General features: G+C 46.9%; 1 protein-coding gene across 1 annotated transcript in view; it reads left to right on the top strand.

Moving 5' to 3' along the window:
- Trio (trio Rho guanine nucleotide exchange factor) overlaps positions 1-13,909 on the top strand; it is a 289,251-nt gene extending 275,342 nt beyond the window's left edge. The window contains exons 49-57 of the mRNA XM_051151014.1: positions 803-1,050; positions 2,502-2,640; positions 3,146-3,173; positions 3,357-3,519; positions 3,789-3,910; positions 8,548-8,626; positions 9,357-9,557; positions 11,281-11,419; positions 11,911-13,909. Of these exons, the coding sequence (XP_051006971.1) occupies positions 803-1,050; positions 2,502-2,640; positions 3,146-3,173; positions 3,357-3,519; positions 3,789-3,910; positions 8,548-8,626; positions 9,357-9,557; positions 11,281-11,419; positions 11,911-12,459 (1,668 nt within the window). The 3' untranslated portion in view covers positions 12,460-13,909. The remainder of the gene's footprint in view (positions 1-802; positions 1,051-2,501; positions 2,641-3,145; positions 3,174-3,356; positions 3,520-3,788; positions 3,911-8,547; positions 8,627-9,356; positions 9,558-11,280; positions 11,420-11,910) is intronic.
- Positions 13,910-18,237: the final 4,328 nt, after the last annotated feature.

Here is an 18,237-nt window from a genome sequence, read left to right as displayed (position 1 = left end):
GTCTTGCTTCATTGACTAAGTTACTGAACAGGTATTTGGGCCAACCAAACCTCAGTCAATGAGCAAAGAAACTGGGTGGCACTGAGGCCCCAGGAGATCTCCACAGCCACTTAGAGGTCTCTTTCCCCAAAGCTCGAAGGCAGCTCTGTGGTGCTGTGCCACATTCTCCCATGGCAAGAGCATCATGAAGACCCCCGAGGCAAGCTCAGTCAGAGGAGCATCCACTGAGGGACATAAAGGCAATGGAGCGGCTACCCATAAGAGTTGAGAGTTAGTGAGTTGGCCTTTGAAGTGTGGTACATTCTTGTTTTTTGGGAGGTGAGAGTAGTAAAGTTTAGACAAAAGACATCCTGTAACCTGGAATGCACATTCCCAGTGGTTGGCTTCTTAGGAAGATTGGGGGCGTCCCAGTTACGCCAATGGCTTAATTATGTCAGTAAGCCAAATGACTACCCTACAGCCTTCAAAGTTAACTCTTGCTTGGATCTGAAGCACCCAGCATGGCATCGATATGAGGACTGAGCCGCTGGTGCAGGGCACGATGAACATCCATCTGCAGCAGGCTCCCAGGACGTCAGCGCTAAAGGCGGACCTTTTGGAATTGTTTCTCGGTTGCTGGCCCGAGCTGTTGCACAGGGGGACACTAAACAGAAGAGAGTGTGAACGAAGAGTATAACACCTCCCTGTCTCACGGCCGAGCCCCTCTGCGGCTGGTGCCACGGCACACAGTAACCAGTGGCTGTTGGCTGCCAGAACCCGTCTCAGTCCCTGCCCGCCTTGTCTTCTTCATCTCTCCCTCCAGAGTGAAAGCAGCAGCAGTAGCAACATCTCCACTATGCTGGTGACGCACGAGTACACGGCAGTGAAGGAGGATGAGATAAACGTCCATCAAGGAGAGGTCGTTCAAATTCTGGCCAGCAACCAGCAGAACATGTTTCTGGTGTTCCGAGCCGCCACTGACCAGTGCCCTGCAGCCGAGGGCTGGATTCCGGGCTTTGTCTTGGGCCATACCAGTGCAGTTATCATGGAGAACCCTGATGGGACTCTCAAGTGAGTGGGAGCCTTGGTGGCTCAGACCTGAGCATGGACAGCTGCAAGGGGGGGGCGGGTGAGGTGGGGGAGTGGGGGTGGCACTAGCCATTACAGGGAGTGCTTGAAGGCTCTAGATGGAAGAAACCAGTGAAGGAAAATCTATGTCTGTTTACGTAGGTGTGCCTCTAAGAGAACTGTGTGATCCCAAGGGAAGGAGAGGTATCCTTACCCTAACAGAGTCTCTGATACCTCTTTTGTTCAGGTCACTAAATAGTCCCTGAAGGTCTTAATCTTAGCAGGATCTTTTGAGAAACACAGGATCATCACTCAACAGACTGAAGGGAAAAGTCTGTGCCAGCAGTTCTCAACCTGTGGGTTGAGGCCCGTTGAGGGATCAGACAGAGGTCACAAAGACCATCAGAGAACACAGATGTTTACAGTATGATTCATAACAGTAGCAAAATTAGTTATGAAATAGCAACAAAATAGTTCTGTGCTTGGGGGTTACAACGTAATAAGGGGCCGTGGGAAGGTTGGGACCCACTAGTCTACGCAATGGCTTTGCTGTGAGCTCTCTGTTACTGGGAGGCTCATTGAGGCCACCTTTGCTACATTGAAGAAAACCTAGTCTGTGCTGCTTTTTGAAGCTTTTCTCTTCCTCGAAACCCCCTGAAATGTGAGAGACTGGCCACATTTTATCTAGTGTAGAACTGTAATAGACCTGGAAGACATGGTGCTCCTTGGCCGCATGGGTCCCTGCAGAAGGCTAGCACTAGAGGTAAAGCCTCGGTCATCTCCCCTTCCCTGCGAGGGAAGTGAGTGGCATGTCCTGGACCCCTGCTGTACAGCCTTCTCTGTCAGCCTTGGCTTTAAAAGAAATCTAAGATATGAAAGCCCTGTGTTACTGTTTCTTCAAAACACATATTGGTAAACCTGGCATTAGAGTTCTTCAGGGCTACAGGCCCACTGGGGCAGGCTGTGGATAGGCAGAGCAGAGAGTAGACTTGCAAGGGACTAGCTCACAACAGTTGTGAAGGCAGGCAAATTCAAACTGCTGGTACCCACTGAGTCTGAGGTGGGTTCCTGGAAAGTTTCCTTCACATACCTTCAGCTGACTGAATGAGGAAGGGAAAACAGCTTCACCTATCCCCATGTTCCTGCCAAAGCAACAGTGCCCTCAAAAAAAAAAAAAAAAAAAACACTGGAAACATTTGACCGTCTCTGCATAGTATTACACAGAATTAACGATTACTTTTGTGTCTTAATCTTTAAAATTTGCCTAAGGAATTGCTGCCTTTGTCGCCTGCTTCATGGGCATCACTGTGAAGTTAGTTTTCACTGAACCCCCTAAAGACCTTCCGTTCTTCTGAAGCACAGGTGTAACATCAGCCTTTCTCTGGACACTTCCGGGTGTCCTCTGCCGACCACGGGGAAGGGGGGATGTGAGCGTGTGTCCTTTTCCTCCCTAGGAAGTCAACATCTTGGCACACAGCACTCCGCTTAAGGAAGAAGTCCGAGAAGAAAGACAAAGACAGCAAAAGGGACGGCAAGTTGGAGAACGGGTACAGGAAGCCACGAGAAGGGCTCAGCAACAAGGTATCTGTGAAGGTGCGTGTGAGAAGGCCCGGCCGGGTACCACCTCCAGCGGGGGGAGGGGGGAGGGTCGCTAGATGAGCTGCTGCAGATGCAAGCTAGGGCTTGCTTGAGGATGCTCTCCCAGGGTAGCATCACACCAGCTGCCCTAGTTGCAAACCGTGCTGGCACATGACTTACACCTGCACACCGCACCAGGTCCACATGTGGCTTCAGAGAATGTGGCTAAGTTGGTCGGGCTGTTCCTGAATCATGGGACACATAAAGTTGTGTGTGTGTGTGTGTGTGTGTATGTGTGTGTGTGTGTGTTTGTTTGTGTGTGTGTGTGTGTGTGTGTGTTTGTGTGTGTGTGACTAAGAAGATAACGGCCTGCCTGTTCAAGGGCATGAAACAGCAGTAGAAGGTTTGAGCGACTCCAGCCAACCAAACTCTTCCGGCAGTAACTGTAGCCTTGGAATCAGCATCTTAACCTGAAAACAGCTCCTGGTTTTATTAATGCCTGTTTGCTTTTCCATTTCAGCTTCTCAACCCCAACTACATTTATGACGGTGAGTTCTGTTGTCTCTCCTGCAGGCTGAGGGATCATAGCCCTGCAGGATCTGTGTCAGAGCACCGTGCCTCTGCACTGGCCTACCGCATGGTGGTCTGGCTTTCCATTGTAGGCCCACATGAGAAAGGGGTGGAGACACACTGTGGGTGACTGGCATTGACCAAACTCCCTTACCTTGCAGTTCCCCCAGAATTCGTTATCCCTTTGAGTGAGGTCACATGTGAGACAGGGGAGACCGTTGTTTTTAGATGTCGTGTCTGTGGCCGCCCCAAGGCCTCAATCACTTGGAAGGGCCCTGAACACAACACTTTGAACAACGATGATCACTACAGCGTCTCCTACAGGTGAGGAGCCACTCTGGAGCAGCTTTCTCTAGCTTAGGGGCATAGTTGGTCTGGTTACTCAGGAACTGGGAATGCACCTTTCTTTTCCTCCATCACCTTGGGCACTTAGTCTGTGGGGGAACGTTTCATACCTGGGAGGGGGCTGGAGAGCTGGCTCAGACTTTAAAGGCTAGGCTCACAATCAAAACCATACCTGGGGAGGGAGGCAGAGCTGGTACCTAAAGGTGCTCAGCCCTCCTGACACCAGTGTATTCTCACATGTGAAACAGTGACATTGGGGAGGCCACTCTGAAGATCACTGGCGTGACCACAGAAGATGATGGCATCTACACGTGCATTGCTGTGAACGACATGGGTTCAGCCTCATCTTCTGCCAGCCTGAGGGTTCTAGGTGAGCCACCTGGGGCAGAGCGCCTCTGCCAGCGTTCTCCTGAACTCTAGTGTATCTGCCGCACTTGGTGTGGGCTGAAGTTTAGAATAAAAGGACACATGTGTGGGTGTCCAAAAGAGGCTTGAATAGCAGTGTCACAAGAAAGGTGGCACCTTGAAGAAGCTCAGGGGAAGACTCTTGAGTGAAAGTGTGTATAAAAGTCTGTGACCGTGCCATTGGACACCTGAGTCGTGTAAGTGACTGGCTTGAGCTGGCATATGGTACTTTCATGTGCTAAATACCTAAGTGCATGTCCTTTTATCCAGTCTTCCAGCTGAGGCTAAGTTGGGACATGAAGCATATGAGTGAAAAGAAAGTAAGTGGTATCATAGGGCCCTAGGCTTGTCTCAGATCTCAACACAGCCCTTCAGTGAGGCAAGGACTGTCACAGCTCAATGACTTCCCCAAATATCCAGCTAGGAGAGCATTCCCGGGGACATGCTTGTTGGTGGCCCGGGCATACCCACAGCCCGACAGGATGCCATGATCTTTGCAGCTAGCCTTCCAGCCCTGTACACAGGATCCTGCCTAGCCCTGTTCGCTTCCTATAACTGCACGTGGTATGGGGAGGCACTGAGCTCAGGCATCTTTGGGCTGGTTTCCAGCAATGCCCACAGAGGCCAACCATGCTAAACCAGGCAGCTACAAGGGCTGCTTGTCCTCAGCTGCTAAGGTTTGGGAAAAGAAAAATCCCAACTAACTGAGCACCCTATGTGTAGATGGTAAGCCAAATTTGTCTACAACTTTTATCTCATATTTTGACTTTATTAAGTAATAGAAAAGGCATGTTATGTTTATGGGATTGTGACCTAAAAGAGCACGATCATGTTAAAAGTAAAGAGTCACCGATTTTTCTCATTCAAAACAAAACAAAAAACCCGTACATATTGTAGAGTTTGGCTCTTAATAAGCTGCTGCTGGCAGCTCGGAATGTGACAGTGTCCCATGGGATCTGAGCAGGAAAATAACAGAAAAGTTAACGTGGAGCTATTATTCCTATCACAAAATCTTGAAGGTCTTTAGAAAACTGCCATCTTGTCAGACAACACAGTGAAAAGCCCCTTCCTTGGTTCACAGGCATGGGTGGTGTGTGCCAGGAATGACTTCTAGTCGGTCCCCACCAGCAAGCTGGCCTGCTCTTTTGCCTAGTGCTCTCCAGGGTAGTGCTGCACCTCTTTCTACCCTGCTGACCCTCTGCTTCAGCCCTTTGGACACTTTGACACCAAGGCCATGCACTTTGGCTGGCTCAGGACAGGAGAGTTGCTAGGGTAGTGACTCCTGCATGTTGAGGCCAGGGGGGCCAGTCCTGCCACCTCAAAGATATGTATAAGCTCCTGCTGATGGAGGAGGATGGAGAAGGTAAGGCAAGGGTCCCCTTTGGTGAAAAAGGGGAGCTGTGCAAGGAGGAGCCACAGGGTCGTTGTAAGGCCATTTCTTGAACTGCTTGGTTATCAGTGATTAGACAATTATGTCACATGTGCTCTTCAGTATATATGCAATATTTGGAAGCCCCCATGGGTACCAACCTGCCCTAGCACATTCAGTCGATGCAGGACTACCTAGGCTCATCCTCTCCCACTGAGGCCAGACAAGGCGCCCCAATTAGGGGAATGGGATCTAAAGGGAGGCATCAGAGTCAGAGAGGGTCCCTCCTCCGGTTGTCAGGGGCCCACATGAAGGCCAAGCTACGCATCAGCTACATATGCGCAGGGGGTCTAGGACCAGTCCATGCATGCTCTTTGGTTGGTGGTTCGGTTTCTATGAGCCACCATGCGCGCAGGTTAGTTGATTCTGTAGGTCTTCTTACAGTGTCCTTGACTCCTCCCGCTCCCTCAGTCATTGCTCCAATTCTTCCCCATGACTCCCCGAGCACTGTCTAATGTTTGGCCATGAGTCTCTGCATCTGTTTCCATCAGCCGCTGGGTGAAGCCTGTCAGAGGATTTACGCTAGGCTCCTGTTTATGAGTTTAGCAGAGTAACATTAATAGTGCCAGAGATTGGTTCTCTCCCATAGGATGGGTCTCAAGTAGGACCCATCCCCTCCCTCAAATCATTGTTCCCTGCACATCTTATAGGCAGGACAGATTTGGGCTAGAAGGTTTTGTGGTGGCTTGGTGTGTCCTTATCCTTCCACTGTAAGTCCTGCCTGGCTACAGGAGGTGGCCACTTCAGGCTTCATATCCCCTGCTGCTAGGAGTCTCAGCTAGGGTGACCCCCCCCCCATAAACTTCCTGGGGCTTCTCCTATCCCAGGTCTCTGGCATGTCCTAGAGATGCCCCCTACTTCTACTGATTTCTGTTCTCTCACCCCGCCCTCTCCCCTGCACTCCCTACTCCTAATCCCCACCCTGCTCCCCTCTCCTACCCAGTTCTCTTTCTCCATGCCCCTCCAGTGCCTATTTTATTTGCCCTTCTGGGTGAGAGTCAAGCATCCTCCCTTGGGTCCTCCTTGTTACTTAGCTTCTTTGGGTCTGTGGATTGTGCCATGGTTATCCTGTACTATGTGGCTAATGTCCACTTATAAGTGAGTAGATACCATGTACTTCATGGGTTTGGTTTACCTCATTCAGGATGATATTTTCTAGTTCCATCCATTTGCTTGTAAATTGCATGATGTCTTTCTTTTTAATAGCTGAGTAGTATTCCATGGGTAAATGTACCACAGTCTCTTTATCCATTCTTTGGTTGAGGGACATCTAGGTTGTTTCCAGTTTCTGGCTGTTATGAATAAAGCTGCTATGAATATAGTTGCGCAGGTATCTTTGTGAAATGGAAACTTTTTTTTTGGTTTGGTTTGGTTTTGGTTTTTCAAGACAGGGTTTCTGAACTGTGTAGCCTTGGCTTTCCTAGACTCGCTTGGTAGACCAGGCTCCCCTCAATTCACAGTGGTTCACCTGCCTCTGCCTCCCTGAATGCTGGGATTACAGTTGTGTGCCATATCACCTGGTTTGGAAGAAACTTTTTAGGGAATTTTTAAAGAGCTTTTTCAGGGGAAAAATGTTTTGAGTTTATATGGGGGGAAATCCAGTATTTCTCTCTTTTTCTTTTAATTAAAAGCTTTAGAAAATTTTGTGCATGAGTACTGTGTTTACATCACTTTCACCCCTTCCCTCCAGCTTCTTCCATGCCTTCCATTCCCCCTCAAACTCAGTGCCTCTTCTTTAAGTATTACTGTTACACACTCACACATACACGCTAACACACACACCCTATGCCCATTTAGTGTTGCTTGTATAGTTCTGTGTTTAGAGATGACCACTTGGGGTTGGATAACCTATCAGGGCCTCATGCCTGGAGGACACTGATTGAACCTCTCTGACTCATTAGTTGCCTATAGTTCCTCATCTAGGGGTGGGCCCTTGTGACTTTCCCTTGTATACATTGCTTGTCAGCTCACAGTGTTGTCGTTGTGCGAGTCTCATTTAGGCAGCCGTACTGTTAAGATGTCATGGGCAGGTTCTCTATGATATGTAGAACACACTTTATCACAGTAGTTGTCCTGGACCTTCCCTGAGATCTAGGGTTGTGTTGTAGGTGTCTCAGTTGGTGTTGGATACCCAATGGGCAGTTGTTCTCCGTCTCTGACCAGTTGTAGATTTCTGTAATAGCAACAAGAAGTGTATTTGATGAGGGATGAGAGCTACACTTACCTGTAGATAGAAAGGTAAGGTTGTACTTGGAATACAGCTAGGAATTACACTGTAGGTTCTCCTTCAGGGTCTGTGACCTCAGCACCATAGGCAGTTGGCTGGATTTATAGTATCAGCCGTGAATTCCTTGCTGCTGATCAGGCTTTAGATCAATTTAGATGGCTGTTGGCTGCTCCAACATGTAAGTACTACTGTTGTGCCCTTGTGGACATGTCGCTGTGCTGGTCATTGTTGTAGTGCATAGGCCTGAGAGCAGGGCCGGATTCTTGATGGACTGTCTCCCTTGGCAACTTGCATGGCACATTTAAATCCTAAGAGAGCTAGTCTTTGATATTCCTTAGTGGAGCTGGGTAGGGGCTTCAGAATTGGCATTGCTGACGTCACTTTCCTGAGGAGACTATCAGGACATATAGGTGCTAGGAGCTGTGACTATTTGCTTGTCTACAGGTGTCACGCTTTAGTGGCACAACCAGAAGTATCACTTCACCACCAAAAAAGCACTTGAAACTAGACAATGGTGGCTGATGCTTATAATTCTTAAATAAAAGTAAGTTGATTTCACTAGCATTTGACTTAACCTAATATATCCACAGTATTTGATTCTAGCATGAAGTCAATGCCTATGTATTGTTTATGAGATATTTTACATCTTCTGTTCTTGTTAAGTCCAGTGCCTCATGCATCTGTCTTACTGTGGCAGAAGTTCTACTTCTCAGAGATGCTTGGTGGCCACGATGTGACTGTATTGGACAGTGCAGATTTGTGACTTCTTACCAAGAAGCTTGGCTTCAGGTACACTCTGGAGCCAAGCATGGTGACTCACGCCTGTAATGCCAGTGTTTGGGAAACAGAGGCAAGAGGGGCCACCATTTTAATTGTGGTGACAGTGAGACACTATACTAAAAAGGAGAAACAAGTCCACTCAGGCAACATGGTACTCTTCTTGCAGGTCCAGGAAGTGACGGGATCATGGTGACCTGGAAGGACAACTTCGACTCCTTCTACAGTGAGGTGGCTGAGCTCGGCAGGTATGATGTGAAACCCAGAGCCCCCTCCACAGAAGGAAGAGTGCTCGCTATCTCAAGACTGAAAACAGAATGTTGCCACCAGGAGAAGTGACTCCCGTGCTTTGGTGTTAGGCTTTATGTTTTTTGTGACAGTGCCTGACAGAAACAGCTTAAGGAGAGAAGAGATTTCTTGTAGCTCGTGGTCTTAGAAGGTTTCAGTCTATCCTGACAGGAACAATGGCATGACAGAAAAAAACGGCAACTCTACTCTCCACATTCCACAGTTAACAGTCACTGGGCAGCCACCCATTGACCCTCCACCTCCCCAAGGGAGAAGTGGCAAAGAGCTCTAACTTACCTCGCCACATGCCCTGCCTTTGCCGCACTTTTATCCATTGTCTGTGGCTGTGAGAAATGTGCTTCACCTGAGAGCAAGGTCATCTTATTCATAGAAAGTCATGGTGCAGCCTGGGCTCTCGATATGCATGTGAGACCTGACCCTCAGCTGAAGAGACACTTTGCCTACTCTGCAAGCTAGCTCAAAGCACCCAAGTCCTTTCCTCATTCAGTTGGCGGGAAGCCCAAGACTTCCCCAGTCCCAGCATGAGAAATGGAGACTGCCATTTGGAGCGAGGAGTGGCGGTCCCATTGCTGATATGGCCCAGGAAAGTAGCATCTGTGCATAGGTGTCAAGACAGCATTCCATGGACGTGTACCCATGTCCTCTCTCTCTCTCTGACAAATCTTACAGGGGCAGATTTGCTGTGGTTAAGAAGTGTGATCAGAAGGGAACTAAACGAGCAGTGGCCACAAAGTTTGTAAGCAAGAAGTTGGTGAAGCGTGACCAAGTCACACATGAGCTTGGCATCCTGCAGAACCTCCAGCACCCCCTGCTTGTGCGCCTTCTTGACACCTTCGAAACCCCTACCAGTTACGTCCTGGTTCTGGAAATGTGCGTACCCGACCTCCCTCCTCCCCATCCTTAACTCGGCCCCTGGCACTTTTTGTTGATTTTGTTTGTTCTCTGAGCAAGGGGTGGGGGGAGCCTCTGTGGTTTAACATTCATAGAACATCAACAAAGATAGGTTTATTGTTAGAGACTGCTGTTGGGGAACCTCTGGTCATGGCAAAAATCATTTGAGCACTGGGAATTAAGCCTGGGTCCTGCAAGAGTAACTAGTGCTCTTGGCTACTGAGCCATCTCTTCCAGCCACTTCATCCTTGGTGTCTTTAAAGGCACGGCTACTAGAGAACTGTCATGAATTCAAATGATGCATCATGTGTGGGAAACTAGTGTCCAAGGCCAAGCCTCGCACCCCCATGCCTGGGAGGCTCTCTGGCTAAGCTTGATGACCAGCTTTCCACCTTCCACAGGGATTCTGAACAAGAAACAGGAAACAAGAAAAACTCCCATATGTCCTTATGTCACAAAAGCCTTGCTCTAAAGTTTGCAGTGGATGGGGCAGCAATGTTGAAGAGAGTGTGTTTGCTTTGCAGTGCAGAGTTGGACCCAGTGCCTCACGTGTGTCTGACAGGGATTGGATCACTGACCTACACCCCACCCCCAGCTCTTGTTTCTTTTTTACTGGAACATTGCATGATCTGTTTCTTGGCTGCTTCTCCATTTACCATGACCAAGGCAACTTAAAAGAGAAAACATTGACTTTAGAGGTTCAGCGTTCCCTAGGGTTTGCGTCCATGACTACCATGGCTGGAAACACGGTGGTAGGCAGGCAGGCAGGCTTGGGGCTGGAGCAGTATGAGAGCTTACATCTCTCTGATCCATAAGCACAAGGAAGAGAGAGGTAACGGGGAACGCTCACCTCCAGCAAGGCCTCCTGATCCCTCCCAAACAGTTCTACCTACTGGAGACCATCTGTTCGAATATATGAGCATATGGAGGCCATCCTCACTTAACCATCCCAGTGTTGCCTTGCCAGACTGTTACTAGAATCAATTTTCCTAAGAGTGTCCTAATTTCCCACTAATGGTCCTTCCTTGCCAGACAGGCGGTCAGCCTTCCTATAAACTTCTGGTTTTATAACAGCAGGTGTTCGGAGCAGACTCCAATAGTGGCTGCTCATGAGCCGTGGGACTTTAGGAAACTTTTATACCCTGTCTGCTTCTGCCTCCTCATCTCTGAAATGGGGCAGGGACGCACCCTTCTCCTGGTATTGAAGGTGGAGTGACTAGATACTGCTGAACATTCAGCGTACAGCCTTGTGGTTTTTTTTTTAATATTAAACGTTAGTTCAGACCAGGGTAACTTTTGAATAAGCATGCATATGTTACCCTAGCATATGACTTTTTACAACATGATCTTATCCCATCCTTGTGTGGCATGTTCCAGATGGAAGGAAGGAAGGAAGCCTAGGCTCAGGGAGGTGGGTGACCCCTTCCTTCAGGCAGCACTTACCTACATCCAGATGTCTGCTTTGCATGGACACTGCCTGGCAGCTCGCCATAGCAACACACAGCAAGGTTGCAGTCTCTGACAGCAGCTCTCCCCTGCCACTACTCACTTGGACCTTCTCAGTTGAGGGGGCTGGAACCCCCACTCCCTACCATGTCATCTACTGGATGTACACAGTCCCAAGAGGATGGGGTTGGTTTCTCCCTAAAACGCCCTACGTGCACTGAAAGGCATCATGACAAATGTCCTTCTTACCTTATAGGGCTGACCAGGGTCGCCTCCTGGACTGTGTGGTGCGATGGGGAAGCCTCACCGAAGGGAAGGTCAGAGCGTACCTGGGGGAAATTCTGGAAGCTGTCCGATACCTTCACAACTGCAGGATAGCACACCTGGACCTAAAGGTTGGCAGGCCTAGGGTGGGGCAAGGGCAGCTCTACATAGGCCACTTGGGATGCGAGAACCCCCACCCCTCTTCTTTCCCAGAGCCTGGAGGCAACTGGGGCACTAAGCACACTGGAGCAGATCCCTCATCTGTCTCTGGGTTGCCTTCAGTGTTGCTCACAACAGGGCAGGGAAGGACTAGTAGAGTAAGATCTGTTGGGTCAGGAGATATTTAGGAAGTTCCTGTCAGTGCTGCCAAGGTAACATTGGATCTGCCCACTTGAGGTGCCTTGGGGAGAGGAGGCCATGTGGACCCTAAAGCTGAGAGGTACTCCTAGGGGCCTGTTCCTCTCAAGCGTGTTCTCTCACTGACCCCGGAGAGCCTCCTCTGGGTGGCACTTTTTGGCACTTGTGGGGCTGACTTCTACCTCGCCATAAGATCCTGACAGTGGTCAGACTGGGCATGGGCTAGGAATGTTGGCAAATGACAGTGTCTCCTCCTGCCTTCTAGCCTGAGAACATTTTGGTGGATCAGAGTTTGGCCAAGCCAACCATTAAACTGACAGACTTTGGAGACGCTGTCCAACTCAACACCACCTACTACATCCACCAGTTGCTGGGGAGCCCCGAGTTTGCAGCCCCGGAAATCATTCTTGGGAATCCTGTCTCCCTGACCTCGGACACATGGAGTGTTGGAGTGCTTACCTATGTGCTGCTCAGCGGTGTGTCCCCCTTCCTGGATGACAGTGTGGAAGAGACCTGCCTGAATATTTGCCGGCTGGACTTCAGCTTCCCAGAGGACTACTTTCAAGGAGTTAGCCAGAAGGCCAAGGAGTTTGTGCGTTCCCTCCTGCAGGAGGACCCAGCCAAGCGTCCCTCGGCTGCACTGGCCCTGCAGGAGCAGTGGCTGCAGGCAGGTAACGGCAGCGGCAAAGGCACGGGCGTCCTTGACACGTCCAGACTGACCTCCTTCATTGAGCGGCGCAAACGCCAGAATGATGTTCGACCTATTTGTAGCATTAAAAACTTCTTACAGAGCAGGCTTCCGCCTAGAGTGTGACCTGTCTTGAAGTTCTTTCTCATTCTCTTTCACCTGCCAATCAGCTATTAATTTGAATTTTGAAGAGGAAATCAAACCAAGCTAAGTGACCAGCTGCCGGCTGTTCGTCGTGTGAAATTGCATTCCAAGTGAGCTGTGCTCAGCAGTGCTTGGGCTCAGAGCTGCAAGCTGCACTGGGGTGGAGGACCTTCACTTAACTCTCTGCATGGGCAGAGATTGCATTGCTGTATCACAGTATTTTATTCAGGTTTCTGCAAAAAAAATAAAAATAAAAATAAAAAGAAACTTTTTTTAAATGAACATGGATAGAATTTTACAAATTTAACGTTTTCAAGATTTATTCAAGGAAACACATGCCTATGTTCAAACCACTGGTGTTACACAAAACAAAGATAAAACTGTGCATTTCTGGGAAAGACTCGGCAGGTGGCAGCCACTCGCATGGCCTCAGCCAGTGCTTGGTGTCCACCTGGCACTGAGCTTTCCCAGCTGCCTTGTCTGCGTACATCTTGCCGGGCACCAGACTTGGCTTCTGAAATGTGCATTTCAACCTCAGTCTTTTGCATAAAATAGAATGAATGGTTTTGCTCTGATGAAATGTAGGCCTTACTTGTACATAAGACTCTTCCTGCCTTCCGTCTGGTGTCCCCCCCTTTTCCCCTCCAACCCACCGCCTGGGCCTTCCTCTGGGGGGTCTGATGGGGTCTGCCCATCCAATGAAGACTTTAGGCTGGGTCCAGCCCCACTGCCCCCCCTTCCCAGCCCCACCCAAACCGTCAATCAGATTGTTGAACGGTATACAGTCAGATGAAAATACTGTAAATGCACTCATTGGGGTTTTTTGTTGTTGTTTTGTTTTGGGGTTTTTTTGTTTTGTTTTGTTTCATACCATGTGCAATGTTGTGGCTTTAACATTTTCTGCAACTATTTATGAAGACTTATGTTGTACCTGTAATAAATATATAGAAAAAGCACATACTTCGCAAGTGAGCTTTATGGTCTGTGTGTGTTGGGGGTGGGTCGTAGCCCTGTGCCATCAGTCAAGGACACTTAACTCTTCGTGAAATTTGTCAGTTTTGAGGACTGTAAAAAGTGATTTCATACTCTGAATATAAAACTGGATAATAGGTAATGTTTTAAATTTTATTATGCTATTATTCAGAATGCCAAAGTATTATTTTTTTTCCCCAAAATCAGTCTGAACATTTACTACTTTTTAGACTTTTTGACATTCAACTTTCTGTATAAAAATTGGCTGGATTTTAAGCTTTTGGTAAGAAAGCCAATTAAGTACTAGCCACCCTGAGGCTGGTTTGCGGTGCCCGAGTCACTGTGGCAGAGCTGGCACTGGTATGGGAAGTCCTTCAACACAAGAGGTTGGATTGCTGGCACACTTGAGTTTTTCTGGTTGTCTTTTTATCTTTATTGTGTGAAATACGCTAAAAACAAAACAAAACAAAAGAGAGACCAGCTTGCTTCCCAGGCCAGCCAGACATCTGGGTCTTGAGCCATAAACTGGCATAATTAAGTTTGCAGATCCAATGTATTTTATTTATTCTTCTGTTGGGTTTTTGATTGTTTCTTGTAAAATTGTACAGAAACTTTTTAAGAGAAATTGGATTCAAAAACTGGATGTGTATCTGTAACCTCATAACTTTTATTTGTGTACTATTTCTTTGATTATTTCAGTTAAAATTTTTACATTATTTTTTGCATGTATATTTCTTTGTACAGAGACCTTACATGTTTACACAGTATGATGTGATGTAAATATTTTATTTTGCCATCAGTTATTTTAAAAAATTAAACATATTTGCCTGATTTTGGTGTTAGGCTTTTTATTTAAATTAATCACTGCTAAATTAGTGAGATCCCTGAGAAAGACATGGTGGGGAGCACTTCTTTGGGGGTGACAGGCAGATTGCCATGGACTGAGAGATGAACTGGTTCAGGCTGGCAGTGCAGGGTGGCCAGGCACAACCTGCTCACAGCTGGTATGTAGCCAGCATACTGGCTGTCTTATGATAACTGGGCCTCAGCTCATCCTGATGCAAGGTACATCATTTATCCAAGAGGGCAAAATACAGACTCAGGCACTGCTGTGCAAGCAAACCAAAGACCCTGTACCTGTTGAGGAGACTGCAGGGCAGCTGCCTTCTCCTGGGGTCACCCGCTGCAGGGTCTGTTGTACCCACTATTCCCTCTCCCAGCGGCAAATCACTTTCCCTGGTCACAGATACTGTCTCTCTTGGTTCTTCTTGTGGTTTCTTCTGGGATAACAACTTTTACCATGTGCTGAGTTAGGGGTATGGAGAAGGCCTGGCAAGAGTGCTTTGTCAGGGTTTTAAGGTATATCAAAATGTTTGTCCTCCTTCATGTTACACTGTGAAAGTCTTTTGGTTTTTCAAGACAGGGTTTCTCTGTGTAGCGTTGGCTGTCCTGGACTAGCTTTGTAGACCAGGCTTGCCTCGAACTCACAGTGATCCACCTACCTCTGTCTCCTGAGTGCACCACCACCACCCTGCTTACAGTCTTTTAAACCCACAGGCGCTCTTATCTGTGAAGTATGCAGAATCACCAGGATTTTGACAGAATAAATCATGACAACATCTTGTAGCAAGTGTTCATTTATAAAAGACAATTATAGAAAAGACATTTCTTGGGTGTGCATGTATTTAAGATCTAATAGGAGAGGTGAAAATAATTTTTGAAACCAGGAGAATCCTTCCCAGATATAAACCTATAATTAGCTCTATAATTTATATTATATAAACATTAAGTAACTTGTATTATATACAATATACACTAAATTATATATTTACATATGAAATCTTTACACAAAATATTATCCCCCTAGGGTAAGCTCTCCCTGCCAGCAGGTGCTTCTCTTCTGAGTTCCATCTCCCATAGATGAATTTGTCTTGGAATTTCATTTGTGGTTTTTAAAAATAAAGACTTCAGTTTTAGGTCATTCTGGCTTATATGCAGTTATATTATGCACCCTTAATCTTATACTAATGCCTTGAATGCTAACACAATTTCACATCAGGATATTAGTATTGACACTGCCTGTCCATCTTCAGATGGGCCCCTCCTGTTTTCCTTTGACGGCCACATCTGTCCTGGCAAGCTGTCTTAGCTCATGAAATTCTCATTAATAAGTCAAGGGGCTCATCTATTCCTCTCTGAGTGGTTGGTTGGTTGGTTGGTTTGTTGTACCTAATGGAAGCCTTTAATCAGCCACACTGACAGCCTAAGCTATGAAGCCACCTCCTGGCCCATTGGTACCTAGGAAATACAGATGGGCTAGTCATGAATGGACATTAAATATTACAAGGTGGTTTTTCTGTACTGAGTGATGTGATCATGTCTTTTTTTTTTTTTTTTTTTTGTCTTTAGCCTAATAATACAATTAATTTTCAAATACTGTGCTAACCTCAAATGCTTGGAATGAGGCCCCACCTTGGCCATGGTACATATCTGTCTTTCGAACTATCTGTAGCGATGTCTTGGTTTTTGGTTTTGTTTTTTCTGGTATTCTCATGGCCACTGATCTGCAGCTCTCTCCACACTGTCTCTCATCCTGGCATCAGACAGTACTGCCTTCACAAAGTGACCTACACAGTGTCATCTCTCTCTGTCTGCAAGAAATTATGTAAAAACTTACGTCTTGTCTGGCATGGTAGTGCATACTCTTATTCCCAGCACTCAGGAGGCAGAAACAGGCAGATCCCTGAGTTTAAGGCCAACCTGGTCAAAAAACTCCAGAACAAGTTCTAGGACAGCCAAGGCTACCCACAGAGAAACCCTGTGTCTTTCTGTCTGTCTCTCTGTCTGTCTGTCTTGGCTCTCTCTCTTCAAAACAAAACAAAACAAATGGGTGTGGTGGTACACTCCTTTAATGCTACCACTCTGGAGGCAGAGGAGGCGGATCACTGAGTTCAAGACCAGCCTGGTCTACAAAGTGAGTTCAGGACAGCCAAGGCTACACAGAGAGACCCTGTCTGGAAAAACAAACAAAACAAAACACACACAAAATAGTCAGTGCTTCATTAAGTTTAGTAGACTTCCAGCAAACCCACATGGGTCTAAAGAACTGGGGGGGGGCGGGGGGGGGCTTTTAATTAACGTAACAAATCCTTTCATCAAAATGACGGTATTCAGCTTACTTGCTTCTGAATTACAATCACATGAATTATTCAAGGCAGAACTGATCGTGCTGTATCTAGTTATCGGATCAATTGAGTAAGAGAAGAATGCTAATACTTCCCACAACCGTGGATCTATCTGTTTCTCTTTCATTCCCCCCAGCTTCCTGTTCCACATAACTCCAGGATTGTTGTTTGAAAACTACATACTCAGGACTTACTGTTTTCTTGAATGGTTGTTTTTTAAGCACTTGGCAATATCCCATCTGTCTCTAATAATTTTCTTCATTCTGGTAGGTAGCACTGGGTGTTAATATTTTTTTCTCTAATATTTTTGTGCCATGTCTTTTTCCATCCACACTGTCAGTATGCCTATCTTACTATGTAGATGTCTATTATAGGCAGCATTTAAGTGGGCCTGTAATCTTCCCCACTCATCTTTTTATTACTCTTGTTTTATTATTTTGTGTGTATGGGTGTCTTGCTTGAAGGTAGTCTGTGCATGGTGTGCGTGGAATGCCCCTGGAGGCCAGAAGACGGCATTGAATCCCTGGAGATTCCATGTGGGCGCTAGGGATCAAACCCAGGCTCTCTGTAACTGAACTCAGTGTTCTTTAACCCAACAATTGCTCCAGCCCCTTTACTTATCTTTTTAAATTGATGTTATTTAGGTCATTTATATTTAATGCAACTATTGACAGACTAGCACTTAAAATCCCATTTTGTTTTTTGGCCTACTCATCTTTCTGATCCCTGTTTTTCTTTTTCGCCAGCTCTGTTGAGGATTACTCTAGCTCACACCACCCCCAGCATCTTCTGTAGGCCTCTGACAAACTGGTTCAGTAAGGCCCAAGAGCAGTATATTCAGGTCTTTTGGTTTTTTTTACAATGACCCAACTCTTTTCTCACTACTATGGTAAAACACCTGACAAAAAGTAACTGAAAGCAGGAAGGTTTGTTTTGTATCGTGGGCTAAGGTCACTTTTGTTGTGGTGGGAAAGGCACGGTATCAGTAGCTTGAGCCAGCTGATCACATTGCATCCTCAGCTGAGAAGCATGGAGAGATGAAGGCTGACGCTCCGCTCACTTTCTCCTCCCTCTCATTAACCACAGGACCCCGGCCTGTGGGGTGGTACCACACACATGGAAGATGCTTCTTCACCCCTTAGCCAAACCTCTCCGGAAGCAAGCATACTCAGAGGTACGTCTCCCCGGGGACTCCTAATCCAGCCTAGTTGACAATGAAAATTATCATCAACCCTACTTCTCCCACTGGTGGTGGCTTTTAATATCCCCTCTATATGCATTCAGAACTGGAATGTAGTCTTTTTCACTTGCCCATTTTAAACATGGTTTAAAAACTAATGAGGAAAAGGAAAATGGAATTATAAATGTTTTTATTCTAACCCTTGTCTGTTCTTCTATGTGGTTCCCTGGATCTCTTGCTGTATTTTTTTCTACTTAGAGAATGCATGTCATCCATCATTTAGGGTCATTCTGATGACAATAATTCTTAAAGTTTTCCTTCCTGGAAGAATATCCTTACTGTCCATCTGTTCTTACAACATTTTTGCTCAACAAAGGATTCTAGGTTGACAATTTTTCTTTTAGCACTTGAAAAATACCATAC

The sequence above is a fragment of the Acomys russatus genome, chromosome 9 (genome assembly GCF_903995435.1).
Source record: "Acomys russatus chromosome 9, mAcoRus1.1, whole genome shotgun sequence".
In the NCBI taxonomy this organism is placed as follows: domain Eukaryota; kingdom Metazoa; phylum Chordata; class Mammalia; order Rodentia; family Muridae; genus Acomys; species Acomys russatus.
This window is presented reverse-complemented; position numbering and strand designations above follow the sequence as displayed.